At 39.6% G+C, this 24,528-nt stretch overlaps 1 protein-coding gene across 13 annotated transcripts in view; it reads right to left on the bottom strand.

Annotated features, from left to right (window-relative positions):
* Nucleotides 1–13,637: 13,637 nt before the first annotated feature.
* The window catches only part of LOC122558412 (LHFPL tetraspan subfamily member 2 protein-like), a 174,588-nt gene continuing 163,697 nt past the window's right edge, over nt 13,638–24,528 (bottom strand). For all 13 annotated transcript variants that reach the window (XM_043706980.1, XM_043707011.1, XM_043707004.1 and 10 more), the window contains one exon: nt 13,638–18,015. In XM_043706980.1, the coding sequence (XP_043562915.1) occupies nt 17,759–18,015 (257 nt within the window). In that variant the 3' untranslated portion in view covers nt 13,638–17,758. The remainder of the gene's footprint in view (nt 18,016–24,528) is intronic.

Genomic DNA, 24,528 nt, shown 5'->3' with positions numbered 1-24,528 from the left:
ATGATGGTTGGAGGAAGAGCGCCTCATCTTCTGCCTAGGAACCCTCCAACCACAAGGCAGGAACGCGGGTTTCACCAGTTTCCTCATTTCCCCTCCCCCCACCTTGTCTCAGTCAAATCCATCGAATTCAGCACCGCCTTCCTAACCTGCAATCTTCTTCCCGACCTCTCCGCCCCCACCCCAGTCTGACCTATCACCCTCACCTTGTCCTCTTTCCACCTATCACATTTCCGGCGCCCCTCCCCCAAGTCCCTCCTCCCTATCTTTTATCTTGGCCTGCTGGACCAACTTTCCTCATTCCTGAAGAAGGGCTAATGCCCGAAATGTCGATTATCCTGTTCCCTAGATGCTGCCTGACCTGCTGCGCTTTTCCAGCAACACATTTCCATCTCTGATCTCCAGCATCTGCAGACCTCACTTTCTATTCTAATAAAGAACCAGATGAGAACTTTGGGGTAGAAGAGAAGGATCAGAAATGGGCAGTGTTACAGAAGAGGAAGGTGGATTCAATGATATAGGTTGAAAACTTGAACTCAAGGTCAGAAATGGAAGAATGTGCAAATGGTCTTGATCCAAAGGCTAGAAACGGGTATAGAAATGTCAGCAAAAGGGACTCTTTCCACCTGCACCCTCCCCCTCCCATTTTAGAGGGAGAAAGAAATGACGACTTGAATTAGAGGAGAATTGGAAAGTGATGAGAAAGACAAAACTGAAGGAGATGGGATTTTAACAAAAACTTGAACTCCAAAGTGATTGGTCAATTCATATTCTGTATATTCCCTAAGAAAAGTTCACTGTAACGACTAAAAGAGCAGGAAGTGAATTGGAGGAGGATTCTGATTCCAGTGAAGAATTTATGGTTAAGGCCTAAAGTTACTGTGGATGGGGTCAAAATGTATAATTTTAAGAAGGTAGCTGGACAGGTGAAGTGGCAAATACAGGTTTGTACTTTAATATTCATGTTTTCACAGGCACATCTGTGATTATTCCATGCTCATGAGCTTAACCTGAAGGTTATTAACATTTCTGACAGCAAGAAAGAAATCTAAATTGGACAGTTTTAGAATTTGCAAGGGAAAAGAAATGCTACGGTTTCTTGGAGTGCTTTTCAGGGAAATTATTGCAAAAATGGTAATGAGAATGTCAGTTTTCCTTTACAAGATATTGACTACTTATAATTTGGACCTTGTTTTGATAATATTTATGATGCAATTTTGGAATGAAACAATATAGAACTGCTCCAACACACTCCTATTTAAGATACTTTGGAAAGATGGCATCACATTTTGAAAATCATGATTAGAGCATATGCCAAGAATGTCCTTTTGATTGAAATTAGGGGATTCCTTTTGTTACTATTGTCCATTTTAAGGACACTTTTAATGTTCACAAGATTTGGTGCTTTTGTATTAATGTATAGGCTTGAGGTGAGAATACCACTTTAAGAGAAATTGATAAATCAAAGCTAGAAACTGTTTCTAGGCTATGCTTTGACTTTTACAAAAACTGACCAAAGTCTGAGAGTTGACTTAAAAAAAACACTTGAAAGGTGCTCAAAAAAGAATGAAAATGTATAGCTGATTTTAAAAAAGCCATTGTTCAAAACTTGCCGGAGACTAGGTGTAACTATTACCTGTCTCCAGTGAATCATTTAAAAGTAATGTTCACTGGACCTCAGTGATGTGAATGCCCCAGACAGAAAAGAGAATCAACAAATGTAATGTTAACATTTTGTAAAGATATTATGACAAGGACGATAGTCAGAGAAAAGTGTGCTTACTGCAGTGAAAGAAGTAGAGAGTGAAACAGAAATATTAGAACAATTAGAGAATGAATTAGAAATGGAAAATTAAAAAATAACCTCTCCAGCAATTTGTTTGGAAAGTAGAGGTGCTTAAAAGGTTAAATAGTGCTGTTTTATCTTGCAGAAAATTATTAAAGTGACTTACGAAAACTATTATAATTTTTGTATAATTTTAATTTGTGGCAATGCATAAGGAAAACCAGTTTTGGCAGTACGTTTAAAACAACACTTTTAAAAACTAAATGTAGAGAGTTTTGCTCAAGTAAGGGAATAAGTTAAATTCATGATGGGCAATGACACTATTGAACTGGATCATTATGATGGTGCCTAATCGAATAGGTCACAAAGATTCTGTCTTGTCAAAGTCAGTGTGGTAACTAAAACTGACTCCTGTTCTGAAACTGAAAGACTGGATTGTACAAATTGGAAATGCATGGTTTGTCCTGATTCAAGAACCAAGCATGACAGTTTAAGGATCCAGAGTAGGTCTGAAAAGAAGTTTCTTCCAGAGTCGTGTAGAATTTTCTGCGAAAGAAAGCAGTTGAGGCCAAAATGTTAAGTTCTTCAAGGATGAGTTATATATAATATCGAGGCTAAAGGGATCTAGGGTTATGTGGAGAAAGCAGGAATAGGGTATGGAGTTGGATGATCGGCCATGATCGTACTCAATGGCAGAGAAGCCTCAAAGGGCTGAATGGCCCTACTCCTCCAATTTTCTATGTCACAAATTGACTTGCTAAAAAGATATTGGCAAGTTCTGCTGACTGGTAAAAGCTCTGTAACACTGGATGGATTTTGTTAATCAACGTCATGCTGTTTGGAATGGAACAAAAACACCTGCAACTGTTTAATTATTAACCAATAAGAGCACTATGACAATGTAACTATTATTTACTTTGGCTGCTATTGCCCAAAACTGGGAAGAACATTTATGTCACGTGACTGAACTATTTGATAGAGTACAAAAAGCCACTATACATCTGGATGAACAAATTTGCCATGGCAAAGGTGAATTGTGTGGGCCAATGGTGGGCAAGGCTAAGTAGCACTCAAAAGTAGAAATAAGGGCTCTTATGGATTTTTCTCTGCCCAAGATAAAACTTGAAAATTTCTATCATTTTGACCTGAGTCGGTTCTATCCATGTTTATTCCATACTTTAGTGTTGCACATTTACTGAATTTTCTGAAAAAAGGTAGAACATTTGGAAAGTATCAAAGTGTTAAACTGCCTTTGAAACCTTAAACTGTGTTGACAACCACACCAAAAATAGCTGTCCTTAACTTGAGAAGCCATTCACATTGGCTATTGATGCCAGTGACATTGAGATAGTAAATGTTTCCTTGCAAAATGATGGGATGGAGATTGAACAGCCTGTCAGTTATTTTTCAAAGAAATTGACTTTTGTCAAAGATATTCAACAACTGAAAAATACATTGAGTCTTGAGTTGGCTCTGCACCATTTTTTTGAGATGTACATCAATTTGGAAGAAATCTACTTATAAGCAACATTACTCTGATTTTCTCTGAATTTTCAGGACAAGTACTAGCAAATCCTTGGATGGAGTTAAATTCTACAACTATAATTTTAAAAGCATTCAGTTTGGAATATTAAGTGTAAAAATGTATGCATTATTGAGTGCACACTTAAAGATTACTGAATGATATAGTGCCCTGATACTATGACAATGACTCACTAACTTTTAATGTCAATCTGTTACTGCTGTAGATGTGACATGACATTTGTGTTAAGGTAGTTTTTGATATGTATTGAAAACACCTCTTAAAGGTATGTCTTTATGAGGGAGGTGTGACGTAACATGTAAAATGTATCTATTTTAATTTCTATTTTAGAGTTTAGATTTCAGCTAGTGGCGTGAGTTTTGATCTCTCGTGCTCTCTCTCAAGAACTATTAAGAAATACATTACTATCATGTAATCCAATTTAGTTTGAAAGTGCCAAACCAGAAGTGCAAATTCACTTGTATGAAGGAAGAGGTTATTAGATTCTTAAGACCAGAAACGGAAGCCACAATTAATTTAAGTGCTATAGGTGTGAAAGAGAAAAATGATCTCTGGTGTCAGTAATATAAAGATATGCTTTGAAAATTAACAGGAGTGCTTTTTAACATGTTTTGAAATTATGTAAATAGTATGTTTTATTCCATTTATATAAAAGTTATTTTGGCATAATAATAATCTTCTGTTTTACTGTTAAAATCAAATCCATAGAATTGTTTACTTATGTTTTAATGAAAGACCACCTTGCTAAAACCAAAAAAAAAGGACAAAATATGATATTTCAAGCCGGATTGTAGTTCAGGATCTGATTTAGCCAATAAGAACATCCATAGTCACAGCTGCAGAGGTTGTCAACAAAAAATGACCCTTTTTAAATATATTTGATATTTCCACCTGAAGTCCATTATGGTTGATTGGAATGTATCTACATTCCTCTGCACTTTACATCTCCTGTGGTTGCCTATCATCTTAACCCCCATTCATTGACACGTATTCCTTTTCTCATGTTATATGCATTCTATTATATAGAACTATCAAACCCATGTGGCTGTTTGCCTTTGCAATCCAGCTGGCAATCAGTCATCAACCAATTCCCTTTTCCCCCCACCACTTTCCTCACACCCTTGCTATTATTTTTCTTTCAAGTAATTCCCTTCTGAAAGCTGCAATTGAATCTGTCCCATATCTATCTTTATTTTTGGAAAACATTCACATTTATGACTACTGACTGCAAAGGAGGGTTTTCCTCATGTTGCCTTTTGTTGGTATTACAAATTGCATTTCTGATTAAAGATTATTGATCAGAAATATTAGCCTTCCACAGATATTGAATATTTCCAACACTCTTTCTTCTATTTCAGATTTCCAGCATCTGCAGTATTTTGCTTCTGTTTCACCTTAAATTGACGTCTTGGATTTTTGATTCTTCCACCAATGGAATACATTTCACTCTATTTGGATTGGCTAGATGCCTCATGATTGAGTGTCAAAAATTCTCACTTCCAACTCTCACCTCCCCAAGGAGAAGAGTTCCAAATTCTCTAATCTGTCCATATAACTCCTATAACTGCTGTTAACCCCAACCTTGGAACCATTCTATTATTGTAGTTTTTTTTTCTAAATCTGATTGCATTATTCCTTAAGGACTGCTGAATTTTGGAAATAAATACTTTAGTTGTGACCATGCCCCAGGATCTATAAAGTCAATAATAACACCCTTGCTTTTATTCTCTATGCGTGTCATGCCTTTTTGTCTACGTTCTCAAGATGTTCTTCCAAGTTCAAAGATGTGTAAAGGTATGCACCCTCCATTTCCCTATTTTTATCATCCTTTATAATTGTGTGCTTTATATTTCCTTTCTTCATTCATCTTATCAACATGTATCACTTTGTATTTCTCTGCATTAAATTTCATATACCACATATCAGTACATTCCATCAACCTGTCAAAGTCCTGTTAAATTCTGACTTAATATTCTTCCAACTCCTGGTGGTTGCCTATCACGTTAACCCCCATTCATTGACTTGTATTCCTGTCATTACTCTTCCAAATCTTGTCATCTGCAAAATATCAAATGATCATTTCCTCCCAAGTCCAGTTAATTTCTTTATGTCACAAAAAAAAGGATCAATTGCCAGCTTTTGGATAAAAGCCACTATATACCTTCCATTCTGGAAAACCATTTGTTTACCATTTACCCTGATTTTTGACCCTCAAACAGTTTCCTTTACATGCACACACTGCCCCCTTTTTTTATTTAGTAAATTTCAATTTTGCACATGGTTGTTACACGGCGACTGTTGTAGCAGCTGAATCGTTTTCCATGGTTTCATTTACTGCGGCCCGAACATATTGCCGGGATCCTTCCAGAATCAGGGAGTGGTGGGGGGATAGAGTGGGGAGCGGGGAGGTTGTTATGATTGACCATTATAGATCACTGGGGCTTGCTCACAACTAGAGTATTTATTTCCAAATTTGAGCAGTCCTCAAAGAATTAAACTTATTGAACAAAGTTATGAAATTTATAGATTTCCAGTCCTCTGGCATTATTACAATTTCACAACTTATTCCACTTAGTTTAGTAGCAACCAGGGTACTATTTTAATTTTTGGGTGTCATTCACACAGACAACTGTTAAATACTGATAACTAAATAGCACAGCCCATTCTTGGACAACAGTGACTCCAGATGTTCTTTATCTATCCAAAAACATGTTAGAGATTTTCAGTGGCCTTGACAAATGTATTTATACTTATCTTCGGTCATTAATTTGGAAGTAGCTGCAAATTAAAGAAGTTCCAGCCTCTACATTTACTTCTGTCCCAGTCTTCCCCCCTCTGCTCCCATAACCCTAGCTCATATATTCATTGCATGGGACTCAGCTTCTCTTATTGCTAACTTCAATCTACACATGGAAGTTGAAATGAATGCCACTGGCTTTACAGAATCCCAGAAGTGTTACGGCAAAAATGAGACCATTCAGCCCATCAAATGAATATCACAATTTGGTGCATGTCTCTTGTCCTTTCATCACAACCTTGCATATAAGAAACTAAGTCCTGTTCAGAATTATGTAAAATTTGTTCATTTAATTTGTGAAGAATATAACTAAAATCTCAAATGGGAACTGATGTAGACCCGATTGAACACAACTTTTGAAAACCTTGCCTGAAATCGGCAAACCCATTAAATTCCAAGTGGATCATAGAATAGTTATGTTTGAATCCAATACCAACTTTGGATTCTATACCAGGATATATTAGAACATTGGGAAAGGTAAATTGAGTATTGTCTAAGAAACTTTCCCCCTCAGTTTTGAGGTCAATGATTGCATGTTATGCAGAAATTCCTTAAAATATCTAGCTATGGAGATGAAGGCTTTAAATATTCAGAGTAACACTTTAATTTTCTGTCTCTTAATCAAGAGGCTTTCTTTCTATTGGATAATGTCAAGCTTCATGAGATTTTTGGGGGTTAACTAACTCGGGTAAGTGAAGAGCATTCAATCTCACTCCTGAAGTTTCTTGCAGATGGCGAACAAACTTGTGGGAGTCGGGATACGAATTAATTGCTGCAAAATTCCAAGTCTCCAGCTTGATCTTGATGCCACAGTATTTGTATGACTGAACTGATTAAGTTGTTGCACCGTGGCAAACTCAACATATTGACAATAAGGGATTTATTGATGGTAGTGCTGTGGGGGCAAATGTTGATGTCAATCTCCCTCTTGTTGGAGATGGTAATTGACTGGAAGTTGTGTGGTGTGAATATTACTTGTCATTTTGCAAACCAAGCCAGAATGATATCTGTTTCTTGCTGCATATGGACACAGGTTGCTTCTGTATCTGAGGAGTGACAAATAGTACTGAATAGCAAAAGTCCCAACCTAATGATGACCTCATGATGGAGGGAAGGTCATTGAAACAGCTAAAGATGGTTGGGCCTAGGCTACTACTCTGAGGAACCCCTGTGGAGATGTCCTAGAATTGACATAACTATCATTCAAGGTGTAACTCTAATTGAGAGTTTCTGTTCATTTTAATTTTGCTAGAGCTTGTTGATGCCATGCTTGTTTTGAATGTTGCCAGAGATGTTGAGACTTTCACAACCAATTTGCTGCATGTCTTCACATCTATAGCTGCAAACTTCACCAGTCCACTTTAAACTTTGCATTCTTTTAACTCCAGCAATTCATATACCCCAAAATCCTATTGGCTACTGTACCCTTTTACATCCTAGTTTTTTGACTCCATTTCCTTGCATCTCAAAGTACTCCTCTTTAAGATTATCCATAAAACCCATCTCTAGCTAAGCTTTTAATCAGCCTTCATAAGTTCTGGTTCTGTGGTAATGTTGACCTGTCTGATTATATGACTGCGATCATCTTTGGGCTGTTTTATTTGATGTTAAAGGCACTATATGAGTGTATGTTGCTGGTGCTAATTAAGCACTTCACAAAGAAACTGTTATGAATAAGGACTGGAAAAAAATTACTGAAATATAATACAGAAATCAGAAGCTCTCCTTCTCAATCTCTTCAGCTAATTTAATGACACAAGTGTCTGGAAAATGAGCCCCAGAGCTTGTGTGTGTTAGTTGTTGGATATCATGTGTTCAAAGCAACCAGTTATCTGTATTCAGTCACTATGATACTCTCCTGGCCATCTGCCTGTATCTTAAGTCTGGGAGCTGCTTTTGCATGCTGTATTGGGATAAAAATCCAAATCATAGCATTGGTCCATTATGATTTAAGCTACAGTTCCCATCCCAGCCCCAAACTTTGACATTTGCTGAATTAGATCTTGAAAAGTTTGACAGAGGCTACGGAGTCCATTTGTATTGGCACCAGCCTAAAAACATGCCATTCAGCCTCTTCCCACTTTCCAGCATTTGATCCGTATCCCGACAGGTTAAGGCATCCTTTCTATTAATTCCTAGGATGTATGTCACCAACAATGTAAGTGTTTGTTGTCTATCCATAATTGCCCTTGAACTGAGTGGCTTTCTGGACAATTTCAGAGAGCAATGAAGAATTTTAAATACATTGTGTAGGCCAGACTGAGCAAGATATCAGATTTTATTCCCTAACAATGACTAGTGAACCAGTTGGATTTTTTCTGACAATCAGTGGTTACCATTGCTAAGATTAGGTTTGCATTCCTGATTCATTAATAGCATTTTAAAATCCATTAGCCATCTTTCGAGCATTTGAGCCCACATCTCTCCCACTTAGTCTGGATGACTAGTGATGTTATCACTATCACCAACTCAGAGTGCACATATTCAGGCACCTTTTTAAAATAATCAAAGATTTCTGCCTTACCCACCTTTTCAGGCAGTGAATTTCTAACCCCTGCTACTCAAGATAAAATCTTCTTTTCCTCTCTAATCTTTCTGTTTATCAACTTAAGTCTGTCCCTGAGTCACTGACCTCTCTGAGAGAAGCTGGCTCCTCACAATTTTGTACATGTCAATCAAACCTCTCCTCAATATCTGCTCTGTTCACAGGAGAACAAACCCCAACCTCTGTTCTGAGGAAGGGTCACTCAACCCAAAATGTTAACTTTTTTTCTCCACAGATGCTAACAGACCTGCTGAGACTTTCCAGCAATTTCTGTTTTTGTCCCAGCTTAGCTAATAGTTCATTGTGTTTTCCAGTCCTGACAGCATTCTTTTAAATCTCCTCTGTACCCTCTCACCTGCAATTACATCCTTTCTGCAATGAGGTGCCTAGCAGTTGGAAAAGTGTGGCCTTACTAATGATCCAAGGAGACAGTTAAGAGTCAAACACAGTGCTGTGGGTCTTGGGTCACTTCAGGCCAATCAAAAGGATTGCTTTATCCTAGATGCTGTTATGATTCTTGAGTATTATTGCAGTTGTACACATCTGGGGAATTTTCCATCCGTGTCGATGATAGGTAGTCTTTGTGGAGTCAGAAAATGAGTGCAACTATAATTATAAATGTGGAGTTATTGTTTGTTTCAGGCTTTGAATAAGTGAAAGGGGCTGTGGATAGGGAGGAGAAAAGGAAAAGTTGGAGGAAATAAATGATAAAAGACTATTGGTGTAGCTCTGATTGTAGTATAGGAACAAAAGATGTGCCTAAAGTGAGTGTGAATGGCAGAGTAATGAACAGTCCATCACTGAAAGCATTAGGCAGCATCTTTAACTTTTGATTGAATTGTGATATTGTTATAGAATTTATTCAGTCAGCTGAATCTAACTAAACATGTGTAAGGAGTTAAAAGTTAGTTCTTCAACCAAGTGTGACAACATATCAATAACTGGTGCCTCCATCTCCTGCCTTGCCAAACTTGTAACAGGCTCAAACTTGATACTTCAAATATTCTATTTGGCAACACATCTACTGTTGTATTACTTAGTTCTTTACAGTCAGCTTTTTTTAAAGGAAGGGCTTGTTTGAAGGCAAGCACAAGAAAAATAAATCTGTTATCAATTTTTAAATCAGTAATATGAACATGCAATGAACACCGAAGGGAAGCCAGTTCTGTTAGGTCTGCAAAAAGAGCATTTTTCTGTTGCATCTGGGGCTTCAATTTTACTGCCCTGAGGTGGTGGTAAAAGAACAGAGGGAGGTGTCAGACTGAAACCTCTATGTAATTCAGCCACTGGTCAACTTCTCTGGAGGTGGTTCAAAAATGCACACAGGCTGCATGTTGGTATTTAACTATTTTTTAAAAAACTGACATTGAGGTGCTTTTTAAATTTTACCAAGTTTGCATGAAAGCGTAGATCCTAGAACAAGTATATAAGTACTGTAGGCCATTTGCCCTCTCAAATCCACCCCACCATTGAATAAGTTCATGCCTGATCTATTTATACTCCAAATTTTATGCTCCCATCTTACACCTTTGATTTCCTTACTTTGCAAGAACCTAGCCACCTCGAGGCGTAAAATATTTTACGATCCCAACTGCTGAGACAGAGAATTCCAAGGCCATATAACGTCCTCATCTCTGTCCTAAACACCCATGACCTTAGTTCTGGATGGCCATGTCATAGAGTCATAGAGATGTACAGCATGAAAATAGACCCTTCGGTCCAATTCGTCCATGCCAACCAGATATCTCAACCGAATCTAGTTCCATTTGCCAGCACCTGGCCCATATCCCTCCAAACCCTTCCTATTCATATACCCATCCAAATGCCTCTTAAATGTTGCAGTTGTACCAGCCTCCACCACTTCCTTTGGCAGCTCATTCCATACATGTACCACCTCTGTGTGGAAAAAGTTGCCCCATAGGTCTCTTTTATATCTTTCCCCCCTCACCCTAAACCTATACCCTCTACTTCTGGACTCCCCAACCCCAGGGAAAAGATTTTGCCTATTTACCCTATCTATGCCCTTCATAATTTTGTAAACCTCTATAAGGTCACCCTTCAGCCTCCGACGCTCCAGGGAAAACAGCCCTAGCCTATTCAAATCTCCCTGTAGCTCAAATCCTCCAACCCTGGCAACATCCTTGTAAATCTTTTCTGAACCCTTTCAAGTTTCACAACGTCCTTCCGATAGGAAGGAGACCAGAATTGCATGCAATATTCCAACAGTGGCCTAACCAATATCCTGTACAGCCGCAACATGACCTCCCAACTCCTGTGCTCAATTCTCTGACCAATAAAGGAAAGCATACCAAATGCCGCCTTCACAGACCATTCAGGATTTTTGACCCTTATTGTTAATTGGCCTTTATTGCTGGGGGTTGGAATTTAAAAATAAGAGTCTCGTTACAATTGTATACATTGGTGAGGACATTATTGAAATACCTATATATAGAAGATTCTTTGCCAGACATAGGTTTTAAATAAAAAAAAAGTTGAGTTTCCACAGACATCAACTACAAGACCATCAAGATTGGAGTGGTGCTGGAAAAGCACAGGCAGCATCCGAAGAGCAGGAAAATCGACGTTTCGGGCAAAAACCCTTCATCAGGAATACAGGCAGAGAGCCTGCAGCGTGGAGAGATAAATGACAGGAGGGTGGGGGTGGGGAGAAAGTAGCATAGAGTACAATAGGTGAAGGGGGGTGGGGATGGAGGCAATGGGTCAGAGAGGAGGGTGAAGTGGATATGTGGAAAGGAAGATAGGCAGGTAGGACAAGTCATGGGGACAGTGCTGAGCTGGAAGTCTGGAGCTGAGTTGAGGTGGGAGAAGGGGAAATGAGGAAACTGGTGAAGTCCACATTGATGCCCTGGGGTTGAAATGGTCCAAGGTGGAAGATGAGGCGTTCTTCCTCCAGGCGTCGGGTGGTGAAGGAGGCCCAGGACCTCCATGTCCTCTGCAGAGTGGGAGGGGGAGTTGAAATGTTGGGCCACAGGGTGGTGTGGTTGATTGGTGTGGGTGTCCCAGAGATGTTCCCTAAAGCACTCTGCCAGGAGGCTTCCAGTCTCCCAGTGTAGAGGAGACTGCATCGGGAGCAACAGATACAATAAATGATATTGGTGGATGTGCAGGTAAAACTTTGGATGTGGAAGGCTCTTTTGGAGCCTTGGATGGAGGTGAGGGAGGTGTGGACGCAGGTTTTGTGGTGGCAGCGGAAGGTGCCAGGACGGGGGTGTTGGGTTGTTGGGGGGGGACATCTTTGACCACGTGGGAAGGGAAATTGCGATCTTTAAAGAAGGAGACCTGGAGGAAGAACGCCTCCTCTTCCGCTTCGGAACACTTCAACCCCAGGGCATCAATGTGGACTTCACCAGTTTCCTCATTTCCCCTTTCCCCACCTCACCCTCGCTCCAAACTTCCAGTTCAGCACTGTCCCCATGACCTGTCCTATCTGCCTATCTTCCTTTCCACTTCACCCTCCTCTCTGACCTATCACCTTCATCCTCACCCCCATTCATCCATTGTTTTCTTTGCTACCTTCCCCCGATCTCCTCTCTGATCCTCTCATTTATCTCTCCACCCTGCAGGCACTCTGCCTCTATTCCTGAGGAAGGGCTTTTGCCTGAAACTTCGATTTTCCTGCTCCTCGGATGTTGCCTGAACTTTCCAGCACCACTCTAATCTAGAATCTGGTTTCCAGCATCTGCAGTCATTGTTTTTACCTATAAGATCATAAAGTCCAACAACCTTGTTTTTTCCTATTTACTGACTGGATGTGGACAGCTCTGGCTAGGTCAGAATTTATTGCCCACCCCTCATTGTCCAGAGGGTAATTAAGAGTTAACCACATAGCTGTAGGTCTGGAGTCACAAAGCCCAGACAAGGTAAAGTTGGCAGTTTCCTTCCCTAAAAGATATTAGTGAACCAGATGAGTTTTTCCAGCAACTGATTCATGGTCATTATTAGACTGTTAATTCCAGACTTTTGCTGGATTCAAAGTTCATCATCTACAATGGCAGGATTTGAATCCAGATCTCCAGAACATTTGCTGAGTTTCTGGATTAATATTTGAACGATAATGTCACTCGGCCATTGCCTCCCCCCACCTTCTTTCAGCAGTGCATCATTACTTTGTTCCTTTTCCTCTCATCTTCTCATTTTCATTGGACCCTATTCCACATTAGCCAGTAGGACCCACAAATATGTCGCATCCTATACCTATCTGGGTATTTACCATTCTCCTGAGGAAATACTTGGAGCATTATTGAGTGCTTTCACTGGATAAGTATTCGTGAATGGCTAGCTGGAATTGTCCCCTGGATATGATCTTTATCTTCACTCCTCTCCATTCCCACTATCATCCTCGTCATGATAGCAACATGATCTCATCACTAAACATATTTTAACCTCTCATCTCTCCACATTTATTGAAGGGTATGACTATTTACTACATCATTTTATCATTCTTTCACAAAACTTATTTTCACCTAAAGTAAAAAATTTGGAAATTTGAAATGCATACAAAATGCTGGAGAAACTCAACACATCTGGCAGTATCTGTGGAGAGAGCTAACATTTGAGTCCAGTAGCATTCTTCCCATTTTAAACTGTCCTTTCTCAAACTCTGTTCACTTGCATAGAAAGGTCAAGTTGATGTTGAAATGTTAATTCTGTTTCTCTCTCAACAGACTCTGCTAGAGCTCCCGAATTGCACCAGCATTTAGAGTTTTTATTTCAGCTTTCCATCTAAAAGCTTTTAAGAATTACATAAAATACATATAGCATACCTAAACTTTTGTTTTTCAGAATGCTGAAGGGCTGACTATATACTTCCATTACTTTCTGGGGTTTTTTCATGTACCTGTCACCCTGGCTCGTTGCATATTATTTGCAAAGGAAACAGTTGCACAGTACAGAAGATAGAAAAAGGCAGTATTTGAGAATGTATAGCATGAAACACTAAAACATGATGTAGTATCAAACACAAACAGCTTTAATAAGTGATTTTTGCACTCCAATCTTCAGCATTTTGGAAACATCAAGGAAATACTTACAGCATTGCTGAATTCTCACTAGGTCAGTAATAGTTAAATTGCTAGCTGGGTCCTGCAGCTAAATAGCTAGACCCGATTTCCAGAAGTGACAGCTTTGGTTACAGTTAACTATTTGCAATCACCTCAGCAGTTTAGTAATAGTGGTTATTAATTGTGAAACCAATTTAAATCATATCCCAAAAATCATCTTATTGTCTTGATGTACGATGAAACTTGGCTTTCGGGGGCTGGGTTAAAAAAAAAAATCTCCATTTGAAACACAGGGAAACTTCATTAGTTAATCTTACTAAATGTTCTTTTCAACCGGCCATTTAATAATCACGGCATTTCCTCATGATGGTAGAGTCCAAGATTACAGTGTAAATTGTGTGCAGATAGTTTTGGAAAAGGGCTGAAAAGAAACCTTTGTCTAGAAATTCATTGCACTCATTTTAATTCATACCTCAGCTCCCAACAGGGCAGCAGACCCTGATTTCTGCTACTGAGGTTAACAAGGATATAGCAGAGATCAATCATTTAAAAAAAACTGGTCGTAGCTAGTGGTTCAATGATGTATCCTTTATCCAGTTTGTTTTATAAATTTGTATTAAATTTGGTACAAAATGAAATTATACTGCTCCAATTAATTTGATTTTTATTTTCACCATTTTCTATAACAAATGACACAGAGGCTGAACAGTTCCTGACCATTACCAATGCTGCTCTTTGCTGCTCTCTAGAAGTCCTACAATGCACCACAGTAAAAAGACTAGCCATTCTTCCCATCTTGCCAAGGGAAGGTCCTAGGTCTTACTTTGACAACTTCTACAAGATATAACTGAGGCTAGGAATTTATCAGTGTCAATTTCAGTAACACTAGCTATTTAACCTAACAATGACTTTTGGTGACCTGGTAAAAGGGACTGGGTCTTGGCTGGAACTTGGAACTCTTGCTGTTTGGTTGTTCCATTTGAGATGACCCAGCATACAACAAGATCACTTGTTTAGTAACACTGCATTTATTTAGTAATAGTGAACATTTTGCTGAACTAGGAATATTCCAGCAGTATGAACTGGCACCAGTAAATTTAAATGGACAAGACCCATCCCATCAGCCCTAATCAAAACCATTTCTTCACCTCCCATGCACACTTGCACGATAAACAATTTCAATTTCTTTATCAATTATTGCACATATCTCACACGGTGTATTAATTTTAAATAATGGTTAACATTTTACAAAAGACTATGCCACGTAACACTAAACACAATGGGTTACTGAACAATGAGCATCAGCCAAAATTATGGCCCTTCTTATTTAAATGTGGTCATTATATAATCACAAAGAACTAGTAATAATACACAGGTTTAACAGTACAGACAATGTTTGATAAGATTCCACAGACCGTCATTTTTCTTATTCACAACCAAGCTAAGCATCTTAGGAAAAGTCTGTCCGTCCTATTTATTCCTATAAGAGTTCAGTTCTGTGTTGGCACAGATGTGTTGGCTTTCTGATGCATCTTTGCCACTGCTGTTTGGAAGACAAGGCTGACCAGCTTTGGAATGGCACAAATTTTATTTTAGTTCCTTAATTCCAGTTTTCATTGCTTGATGGCCTTCAGTGGACAACAAGTAGGTGCACCATTTATGTGCTTCACAAAATAAATTATTTTGGCATTTGTGAGGAATAGTTTGTCTATATTTTCATGGGATGTAAGTGTCCAGCATTTATTGCCCATCCCTAATTGCTCTTGGTAAAGTATTCTTGCAAGGCCTTTTTGAACCATTGCAGTTCATCTGCTGCAGGTAGTCCCTGTTGTGAAGGAAGTCCCAGAATTTTGACCCCCTAACAATGGAGGTACAGCAGGAGAATTCAAAGTGAAGATGACATGTGGCTTCAAGGAGAACTTGTAGGTGGTAGTGTTCCCATAGGTCTATTGCATTTGACTTTCAAAGTGGTACAGTGTATGGGTTTAGAAGGTATCACACCTAGCTCTACCAAATAGGTGTTGAATTGTTTCACATGCAGAGATTTGGAGGTGATCCTTGAAATTCAATTCACTTGACTCCTCAAATCTACCTGGCACTGGATTAAGCTTGAAATGTTCCATAAAGTTTAATTTAATAGAAAATGGCACTCTGCATTCCTGGTGTTCACTTGTATTGAAAATTGCTGGTAAAACGATACATCTTACTTAAAGTGACTGACAATTGGCAATACCCTATAATAACTGTGCAACAGTTCTCAGTTATGTATAGTGCAGGAGGCATTTTCTTTGGCAAATGCATGAATGCACAGATCACAAACAGCATCAGAAGTGGAAATATGATTAGAATGATTATGCATTGTTGAATGATTAGCACAGGTGATAGGTACTGACTGCTTGTCTCATTTTGTATAAACAGCAAGGCTTTGTTCAAACAGAATAGATTCACAGTTCACTGAACTTTAGCACCACATTGACATATGACAGCTGACCATGGGCATGTGCTGAGGTGAGTGGGTTGCACAGTTGTACTTATGGCTGTCAAGACAGCCACAACGGAGAAAGAGGGAGGTGTTATGAATGGAGACGGCTGTTATTTAACAGGCCTTACCATTTGGGTGTTGTTGTTTCAATACAACATGCTTGTAATAAACAATACCTTCAGAAAAACTTCCTTTCACCAGTAAAGTTGATAAAACTTTACCTTCCACGTATTATGAATCAATTGTTTCGTGCCCCTGTTTTCTCATCTCTTAGAAAATGTTTCAAGGCAGTCTAGCACACTTAACATATAGAATGGGCAACATTTTATTCTCTCCCCGACAGAAACGGAGGGCCATTTTGTCAGGCAGGTGTGAACCCTGACACCACAATGTCTCTACTCTTAAGGACTTGGATGGGAAAGCCAAGGGAAGAAAGCCATCATGTCCTGTTGACAGTTGTGAAGACCTTGCCCTTATGTGGGCAACAAACATCCACCAACCCACGTGGGTTGTTTGTGATCTCTTGGTGGGTGGGGACTGGGTCCATCATTCAAAGGCACTCAATGCCCAGTTGAAGAACCAGATAATGGCAATTTGACAGGGTGTTGGTGGAGTGCCAAACCCTAGCCATTGCTCCTGAGACACCTGCATCTCATACAACCTGCTGTTACCAGTGTGTTCTGGCCTTGTGTGGCATTGCAATCCTAGGTTTCTGTTGTCTGTTCCACGCAATGACCATTGTCTCCTGGGTGGTACTGCCAAAAGAATGAGCTGCCAGTCTTTTGTCGACAGCTCTCAGCAGTGAGGCCCACACTACCGTGTTTGAGGAAAGCCTATCAATGGCGAGTTACTCAGCTGACTGGAGATGGCAGACTGATGGGGGACCAATGGAGGCAGACCTCCAATCACTTCTGGTGAAATCACCCACCTCTGTCCAGTATTACCACTACCAACCTGTTAATGGCAAAAATGTATCCATAATTAGTTTGGATCACTTCTTTCTCAATAAAACAATGAGCTGCACTGTTCTTCTTTGCCGGGACCTTGTTTCAGTGAAATGTTTTGGCTAAATTGGAAAGGTGTTGCAGCAATTTCAAAACTATTTTGGCCTCTAATGTTAGAAGGTATAGGAAATCGCATAGAAAATCAAACTGGACGATGGAAAATACCTTCCCTCTACAAATTCAAAAGATGCTTTTAACTAAACACAACGTTGTTGAAGTGCACATAAAATATCATCTACTTCTGCTGTAATGTGAGAAGGCTTTGTCCCTTGACAACTCTTTAAACATATTGGATTGTGAGCTAATGTGGCAGACAGCTTCTAGTGGAAGACACAGTCTAGGACAAAGGGACAACATTCAGAATTTTCTCACGATCGCAGCTATAGACTGGTGTGTGGCATTTCGTGTTCTGTCAATCTTTGGATAGAGTTCAGTTTCAGATCAATGCCACAAAAATGCATATATCCGAGTTTCAAATTCGGTGGGAAGGTAGTAAAATGTCAAACTCCTGGTGCCGTTTTCAGAAACGAAACAAAAGAGATTAAGACTGCCATGAAGAATAAACAGCACCCGAAACGTTATCTCACAGCAAGCAAATCAGGTTTTTCCCTTCTTCGATCTCTTCCTGCACTTTATCACTGGATGTTGCGATTTCTGCTTGTGCAGACAGCACTGCACAGAGGAATGTAAGGACAGTGCCACCGACTGCTGTGTAAAAGGCCCAGCCCAGAGAACAGGCACCTAACTGATAAGGTGAAACATCTGGTCCACAATAGTCCACCACCTTCTGAGCACCCCATCCAGCAGGATAAAGGATCAGACCAAGAATTAGGAAGAGACCTGAAAGAAATAAGAAATTAATTAACAAAAACACCAAAAAAAATCACCGTAATGCTATTCAAACATGTTGATTTATCTATTTGATTATTATAAATCTCTTGTCTCTACCAGTAAGGTACCCACATTTGTCTTAGCCAATCTTTCCTTTTTTCCATTCCTACAGAAACTCTTCTCAACGTATTCTTGTATTGCTATTTTACATTAACATTCAGTTTTTTCTTTATCAATTTTTTGGTTCTCTTGTACTGAATTCTAAAATTATCCCAATCCTCAAACTTACAACTTTTATGGCTCTTCTGTAAGCCACCTCCCTTGATCGGATGCTTATCTTTAACTCCCCTGTTAGCCATGGCTCTCTGGACTTTTTTTCCTCTTGGGTATTTTCACCATAAAAAGGGATGTATATTTTTTTGAAAACCAGTACTTTAAATAATAGCCAATGGCGCTCTCGAGATAAACCTTGGGACTCCTTCGCTACCTGCCTGGTCTTTCCAGACTGCCTAGTGGCCCCCTACTTCCTCCCTGGTTGCTTGGTCTTACTTTGTCCTATGCAGTTCTCCAATATGTACAAATGCACCACAGTCACTCCAGCTGCCACTCAACTTCCAAATCCCATTGATGCATGAAGCTACATTTAGGTTCAACAAATAAAATGTCATCACACATGAAACATCTTTTAAAATTCATTGCATTTATTGCCCTTGAGCTGAGTAGCTTGTTTGACTATTTCAGAAGCAGTTAAGAGTCACTACATATAGGTCAGACCAGGTAAGGTTAGCAGATTTTTATCCTTACAGACTCATTTTGTTCACCAGTGATCTTAATGACAATTGGAATTGTCACATGGTCACCATTAGGCTAGCTTTTCAATTCCAGATTTTTAAAAATTACAGTTGAAATGCCACCGTGGGATTTTAACATTCTGCAAACATGGGTTCAGAGTTCACTAATCTAGTAACATCCCCAGTATGCCAGAATCTCCCTTATTCTATTTTGCTCAGTACAACTTGATAAATTATTTCAGTAATATTGTTTCTTTGTTTTAATACATTCCTGGTCACTGATTTAGCGTGAAGATTTGATCCCCACCCCAATATACCGTCTTTGATAAATTACTCTGTTTATATTTCTCAAGTATGTCCCATCAGCTACATTTCCCTTGTTTCTACTTCACTGGTAGAACAAACAAACATATGCAAGATCTTCTACTTCAAAAAGGTAGGGTGCAGTGGATTGTATGTTGCATTTTTTATTATGATGGAATCCCTTGAGAAAAATCAAACGTAACTGTTCAAATCTGTAATACTTTAAAAACAGTTCTGAACACAAATTTAGAACATAAATCAAAACCACTCTCTAATACTGAAGATACATATAGCATAGCCTTTAATCTCAGATCTGGCATTATAAAGGCCACTACACAATATCCTAACTCATTTTTGGAAGCACATCTGCTATCCTTCTGTTGCGCTTTGCCTAGATACTATTTTAGCTGCTGCCTGCAATAAGTTTGTCGTCATACATGAAATTATTTGAAATACATTGTGATTTAGGTAATTAATCTGAATTAATTCTTGTCTGAAATATGTAGCACAATGTTTAACTTTAATGTGTCACATTTCAGAAGTGCAAGCGGTGCTGACAAAAATCTGTTCAGGGACCAGAGTGGAAATAAATGTGCTAATTGACAATGGTTTAGTTTATTACACCTTACAAACACTTCAATGGAGAAGTTCAATTCAGGAAACCTGGACAGCATAGATTGGTCATACAGTCATATAGCAAGGAAACAGGCCCTTTGGCCAAACCCAAGGGAAAACAATGCTAATTGACAACGGTTCAGTTTATCACACCTTACAATGAGAAGGAATGTCTCTAGTGGGTAGGTTTATACAATGTAGTCCCTCAGTGTCTGGGTTAAAAGAAGGTTATTAAAAGAAAGTATTACTTTTTAATTCCTAATGGAGACCCATTTTCAAGATTGAGGCAGCTCCAGATTAGAACTTCGATAAGTTAGAGCAAGCAACTTCCAACATAGTGATTCAGATAATAATTGAAGGGATAGAGATGACAAATGGTAGCTCAGGTTTACAAGATTTTATTATAATGGCAGAAGATATATTCCTGACTATACTTCGCTAACAAACATCACAGAGTCATGCAAAGGAAAATATTCAGCTAACAATTTCACTCCCCTATAAATAGGTTGGGAAAGCTCAATTTTGTTTCACTGAACAATAACCAAATCAAGATGCATGAGTTAAAAGTTAAGAGATCCATACTTTCTAAGATATGATTTACTGGTGTTGTTTAACAACAATTTGTAAGGCCTTGAAGATAGTAAAATATCCCTAGTCACTTTATAGCAATGTTAGCAAACAAAATTTGGCATTGAGTCATTTAACGCTATCTGAGATCAGATGACCATTGGAAAGGGTTCTAAGCACCCCTTGAAGGAAGGGATAGTAGTGAAGGGTTTTATGGAGCAAATACCAGAGCTAAGAGACAAAAAGTTACACAGATGTAGCAGCCTTCATTACTACTGAACATCCCAACCTGCTTTACAATCAATTAAATATTCTTGAAGTGTCATAACGCAGAACAATAGAATTGTGCAGACAGCAAGCTCCCACATTTAGGATGCATATTGTTTGGGATATCTGGGAGAACTCCCTCGGTACTATACTTGATTAACACCCTAGAGTCAAAAAGTGTGGTGCTGGAAAGCACAGCCGGTCAGATAACATCCGAGGAGCAGGAGAATCGAATGAACGTTCTTGATAAAGAGGTTATGCTCAAAACGTTGATTCTCCTGCTCCTCGCGTGCTGCCTGACCTGCTGTGCTTTCCAGCACTACACTTTTCGACTCTGAAACTCCAGCATCTGCAGTCTTCACTTTCTCCTAGTAGATTAACATCCTAGATTATCATACTCCTGTCCTCAGGAGGACCTTTGTAAAGTGGATGTTTTGCACACTGCCTGCAAAAGCACTGAGACATCCGCTCTAACTCATGGACAGAAGGCATGCCAGATCTTCATCTGATCAGGGATGCCAGAGTATATTCCTCCTCAGGGAGGTACCAGGAATTTGATGTCCTGCCAAGTTTGCGTAGCAAAGGTGCAATATGATTTGGAAACAGGAAGGGAAATCTTAAAAAATGGGGATTTGCCAGACTGATCAGACAGGAAGGAATGAGGAAGCATCAGAGTGTAAAAAGGTAAAGCAGCGTTGATGCAGGTAAGGATGCAGGCAGCAAAGTTTGGGATGAGCTTAATTTTGTGAAGTTTGGAGACTGATTGACCAGCCAGGAGACCATTGGAACAGTCAAGTCTGCAGCTAGCAAAAGGGGTACTTGGAGGTTTCTAACAATGGATGAGCTAAAAATAGAAATGTTACAGATGTGGAAGTTAGGCACCAAGAGATGGTCAATAAACAAGAGGAAATTTTCATCCCACCCTCCTCTGAAAGGCTGATTCATTAACTTCAATGTCTACAAAACTTCAAGTCAAATTCTAAAAGACAGCATAATCATTTTTTCAATGAATAAACCCACCAAAGCAATAACTGAAATTCACTTTGCTTTCACAGTACAGCATCTCACATGCATGATAAAGCTTCTTAAATTGTTGGATCCTAAAACAATACCAAGTGATGCAAACAAAATCTGGACTGATTTGCATCCAGTTTGTCAGATCATATTTCCCAGGAGTCTCTCCTGGAAGAAAACTGCTGTCAGAGAATGTTTGTGTTATTAACTGTAAGATCACACTAAGCTCATGAAGAACATTTGGACTTGCAGCCTACATTCATACAACAAGGAAAATTGCCAGATGGCAGTTTGGAGCAAAATCAACGCTACTGAATCAGTTTGCTTGGTGGACTAACCCTTCAGCCCAAGGTTACATCACTATGTTAGCAACTGGGAATTTCGATTAATAATCCCACCGTGGCATTAACAAAAATCTGAGTTTTTTTAAATCTGGGAAGAAATGTAGGAAAAAGGAGTCAGAATCTCAACATCAAGAAAACAAATTCCAATTTTCCTCTGAAGTTTTGAATAGCGAACAAGCGTCTTGCTCACGAGTGATTGTGACCTTATTTCTATGCTTTTGAATGGATCAATTGCGTCAGTTCAATGCAGTTTCCTAGTCTCCCCTCCTTCACTGAAACAAATGGAAGACGCATTCCCCACGTTAATTCCATAGAAAGTTAATAGCTCACCAATTACTTCTCCAGGCTTTCCTCTAACTCTATTTACATCACAATGGCCTGGCATGCTACATGAACAGGCCTTCACTACCCTTCATCCAAGCAAGTTAGCAAATTGCCAGCCTCACCACATCAGCACGCCTGCTCTCTGATCAATTCACCATCACTTCAGCTCTTCACTTTACAGCTCAGAGGCTCCTACTACATGCACGCTTCTCCCAAGCTGCTTCACATGGAGGGAAACATGAGATGCATCTACACATCTTATGGCTCTTAGCTTCATTTCTTAGCGTTTACTGACTTTCTGCTTACTTGGGGGCAGCCAGCTGCTGGGGTTTCCATGCTTTTTCACAGAGGGTGAGGCAGTTCACCACAGTGGGAAGCACTGAACGGTAAAAGGGTTACCTTATGGCTCTGTGATTTATCAATGTCATACCTACACCATGGGCTAGTAGCTTGCATAGCAAACACACTAAAAGTGTGCTTCAAACAAAAGGCCAAGTGTGAAAGTAAAAGGGGAGCACTCCTTAGCTGGATGAAGGGGTCTACAGTCAGGTAAGGTGGATTTCCACAGTCCAGTAGTTGCTCAGGTCAACGCTTCCTGCAGTGAGATAAAGCTCAAGTTTGAGTATGATGGAGGTGGATGGAAAAGCAGTAAACAAAGATGCAGGAGTGGTGGTGAGGTGCATGAATTGGAAGGACGAGGGGGAAAGAAAGGTTAGTACTTTGGAGGATAAAGTGGATATGATGCAAGCAATGCTGAGAGGTGTAGTCCATGAGTCTTGGTGGGATGAGTTAGAGTGTGTGGCCCTGGGAGTGAGAGTGAGCAGAAACACAATGATGGCACTTAGCTCTGCAGAGTGAAGAATATCACTGACCAACTTTCTGCCCTGCATTTCACCCAGGGCTGACCTGGGCCACTATCTCAGTCCAGCCTGGCAGAAACTGATGGGATGCTCTCTTTTGCTGGTCAGCTGATAAGAGGACTGCCATCCTTTCCAGCACCCTGTCCACCAGCACCTCCTGGTCCTTGACGATGAACTGAGGCAGTAATTTGCCTTTTTGAGCCATTCCCTTCACAGTGCGGGATACAATGTGAGAGGCAGATATGAGCTTACAGCATCAGAAATGGTGGCACCAGCAGCATGAACATCACAACGTCCTGGCAGAGGTGAGCACTCCTACCGCTCCATGATTCCACCAGAGGGTGCCACTGAGAGGTGTTGCAGATGGGTGCCACTGAGGAGTGCTCCCCTTTGACTTTCACACAGGTATGATTAATGTGATGCAGGGTGAAAGACTGGAGGAGGAAAAAGTTGCCATGGCCCATAGTGGACCATAGAGGCATAAATCACCCTCAAAGAAACACTCAAAAAATGGGACAATTCAGCCCTTAAAGCAGTGATATCATTTAATAATATTAAGGATAGGGTAGTAAACAATAAACCAATTTTAACAGTGATATCCAGAACTAGAGAAGCTGTTAGTAAGCTATTAGCAATTTGGATTGCGGTCTCCAACTTTTTATTGCACATAACTGCAGTAACTATAAGGTAGTTTCCTCAATAAATGATTACAACTGACAGAAAAGTAGCCAAATGATAAACATGCTGTAACAAAAAAAACCACAATCTCCTATATCACACTGACCACAAAAAATAGTGCAGCTTTGTCAATTGTGCACACTCACTCTAAGCAAAATTGTCAATGCAAATATTTGCCACATTCCTATTGTATTAATGACAAGGCTCAATAATGACATCTTTATTTCTTCTGCTTTAGCTGTCAGGTTCAAAGATGCAGGAAGTGCAATTTTAAGCTTCCAAACTTGCACACTCTCTTCATTTCACTGTCACTGTAAGGGCTGAATATAGAATGGTTAGGATGGAAAGGTTAACAACATTTAAAGGACTTTACTAAATTACACAATCAAAATCACAAAAGAAGGCCATTCAACCCATCTTGACTGTGCCAGCTCTTTGAAAGAAACACCTGAAGACTCCTGTACTCCTTCCCAATCAACTTGCATTTTTCTCCTGGTCAAACGGGAGATCACTAACTTGATTCGGAGTGCTTGAAGATCAAAACAAAATTATAACACGGGGTAACAAGCCAAATGAAATAAGCCACTATCACTGAATTCATAATACAGTGACTGTAAAACATTCAATGATGCTCTAAATTGCTCAATTACTCAATCAAGGACAGTAGTGGGAGACTGTGTATTGAGTCGGAAGAGATAGGAGAGGTCTTTAATGAGTACTTTTCTTCAGTATTTATGAACGAGAGGGACCGTATTGTTG

The sequence above is a fragment of the Chiloscyllium plagiosum genome, chromosome 2 (genome assembly GCF_004010195.1).
Source record: "Chiloscyllium plagiosum isolate BGI_BamShark_2017 chromosome 2, ASM401019v2, whole genome shotgun sequence".
In the NCBI taxonomy this organism is placed as follows: Eukaryota; Metazoa; Chordata; class Chondrichthyes; order Orectolobiformes; family Hemiscylliidae; genus Chiloscyllium; species Chiloscyllium plagiosum.
Note: the sequence above shows the minus strand (reverse complement) of the source record. Positions and strands in the feature narration are given on the sequence as shown.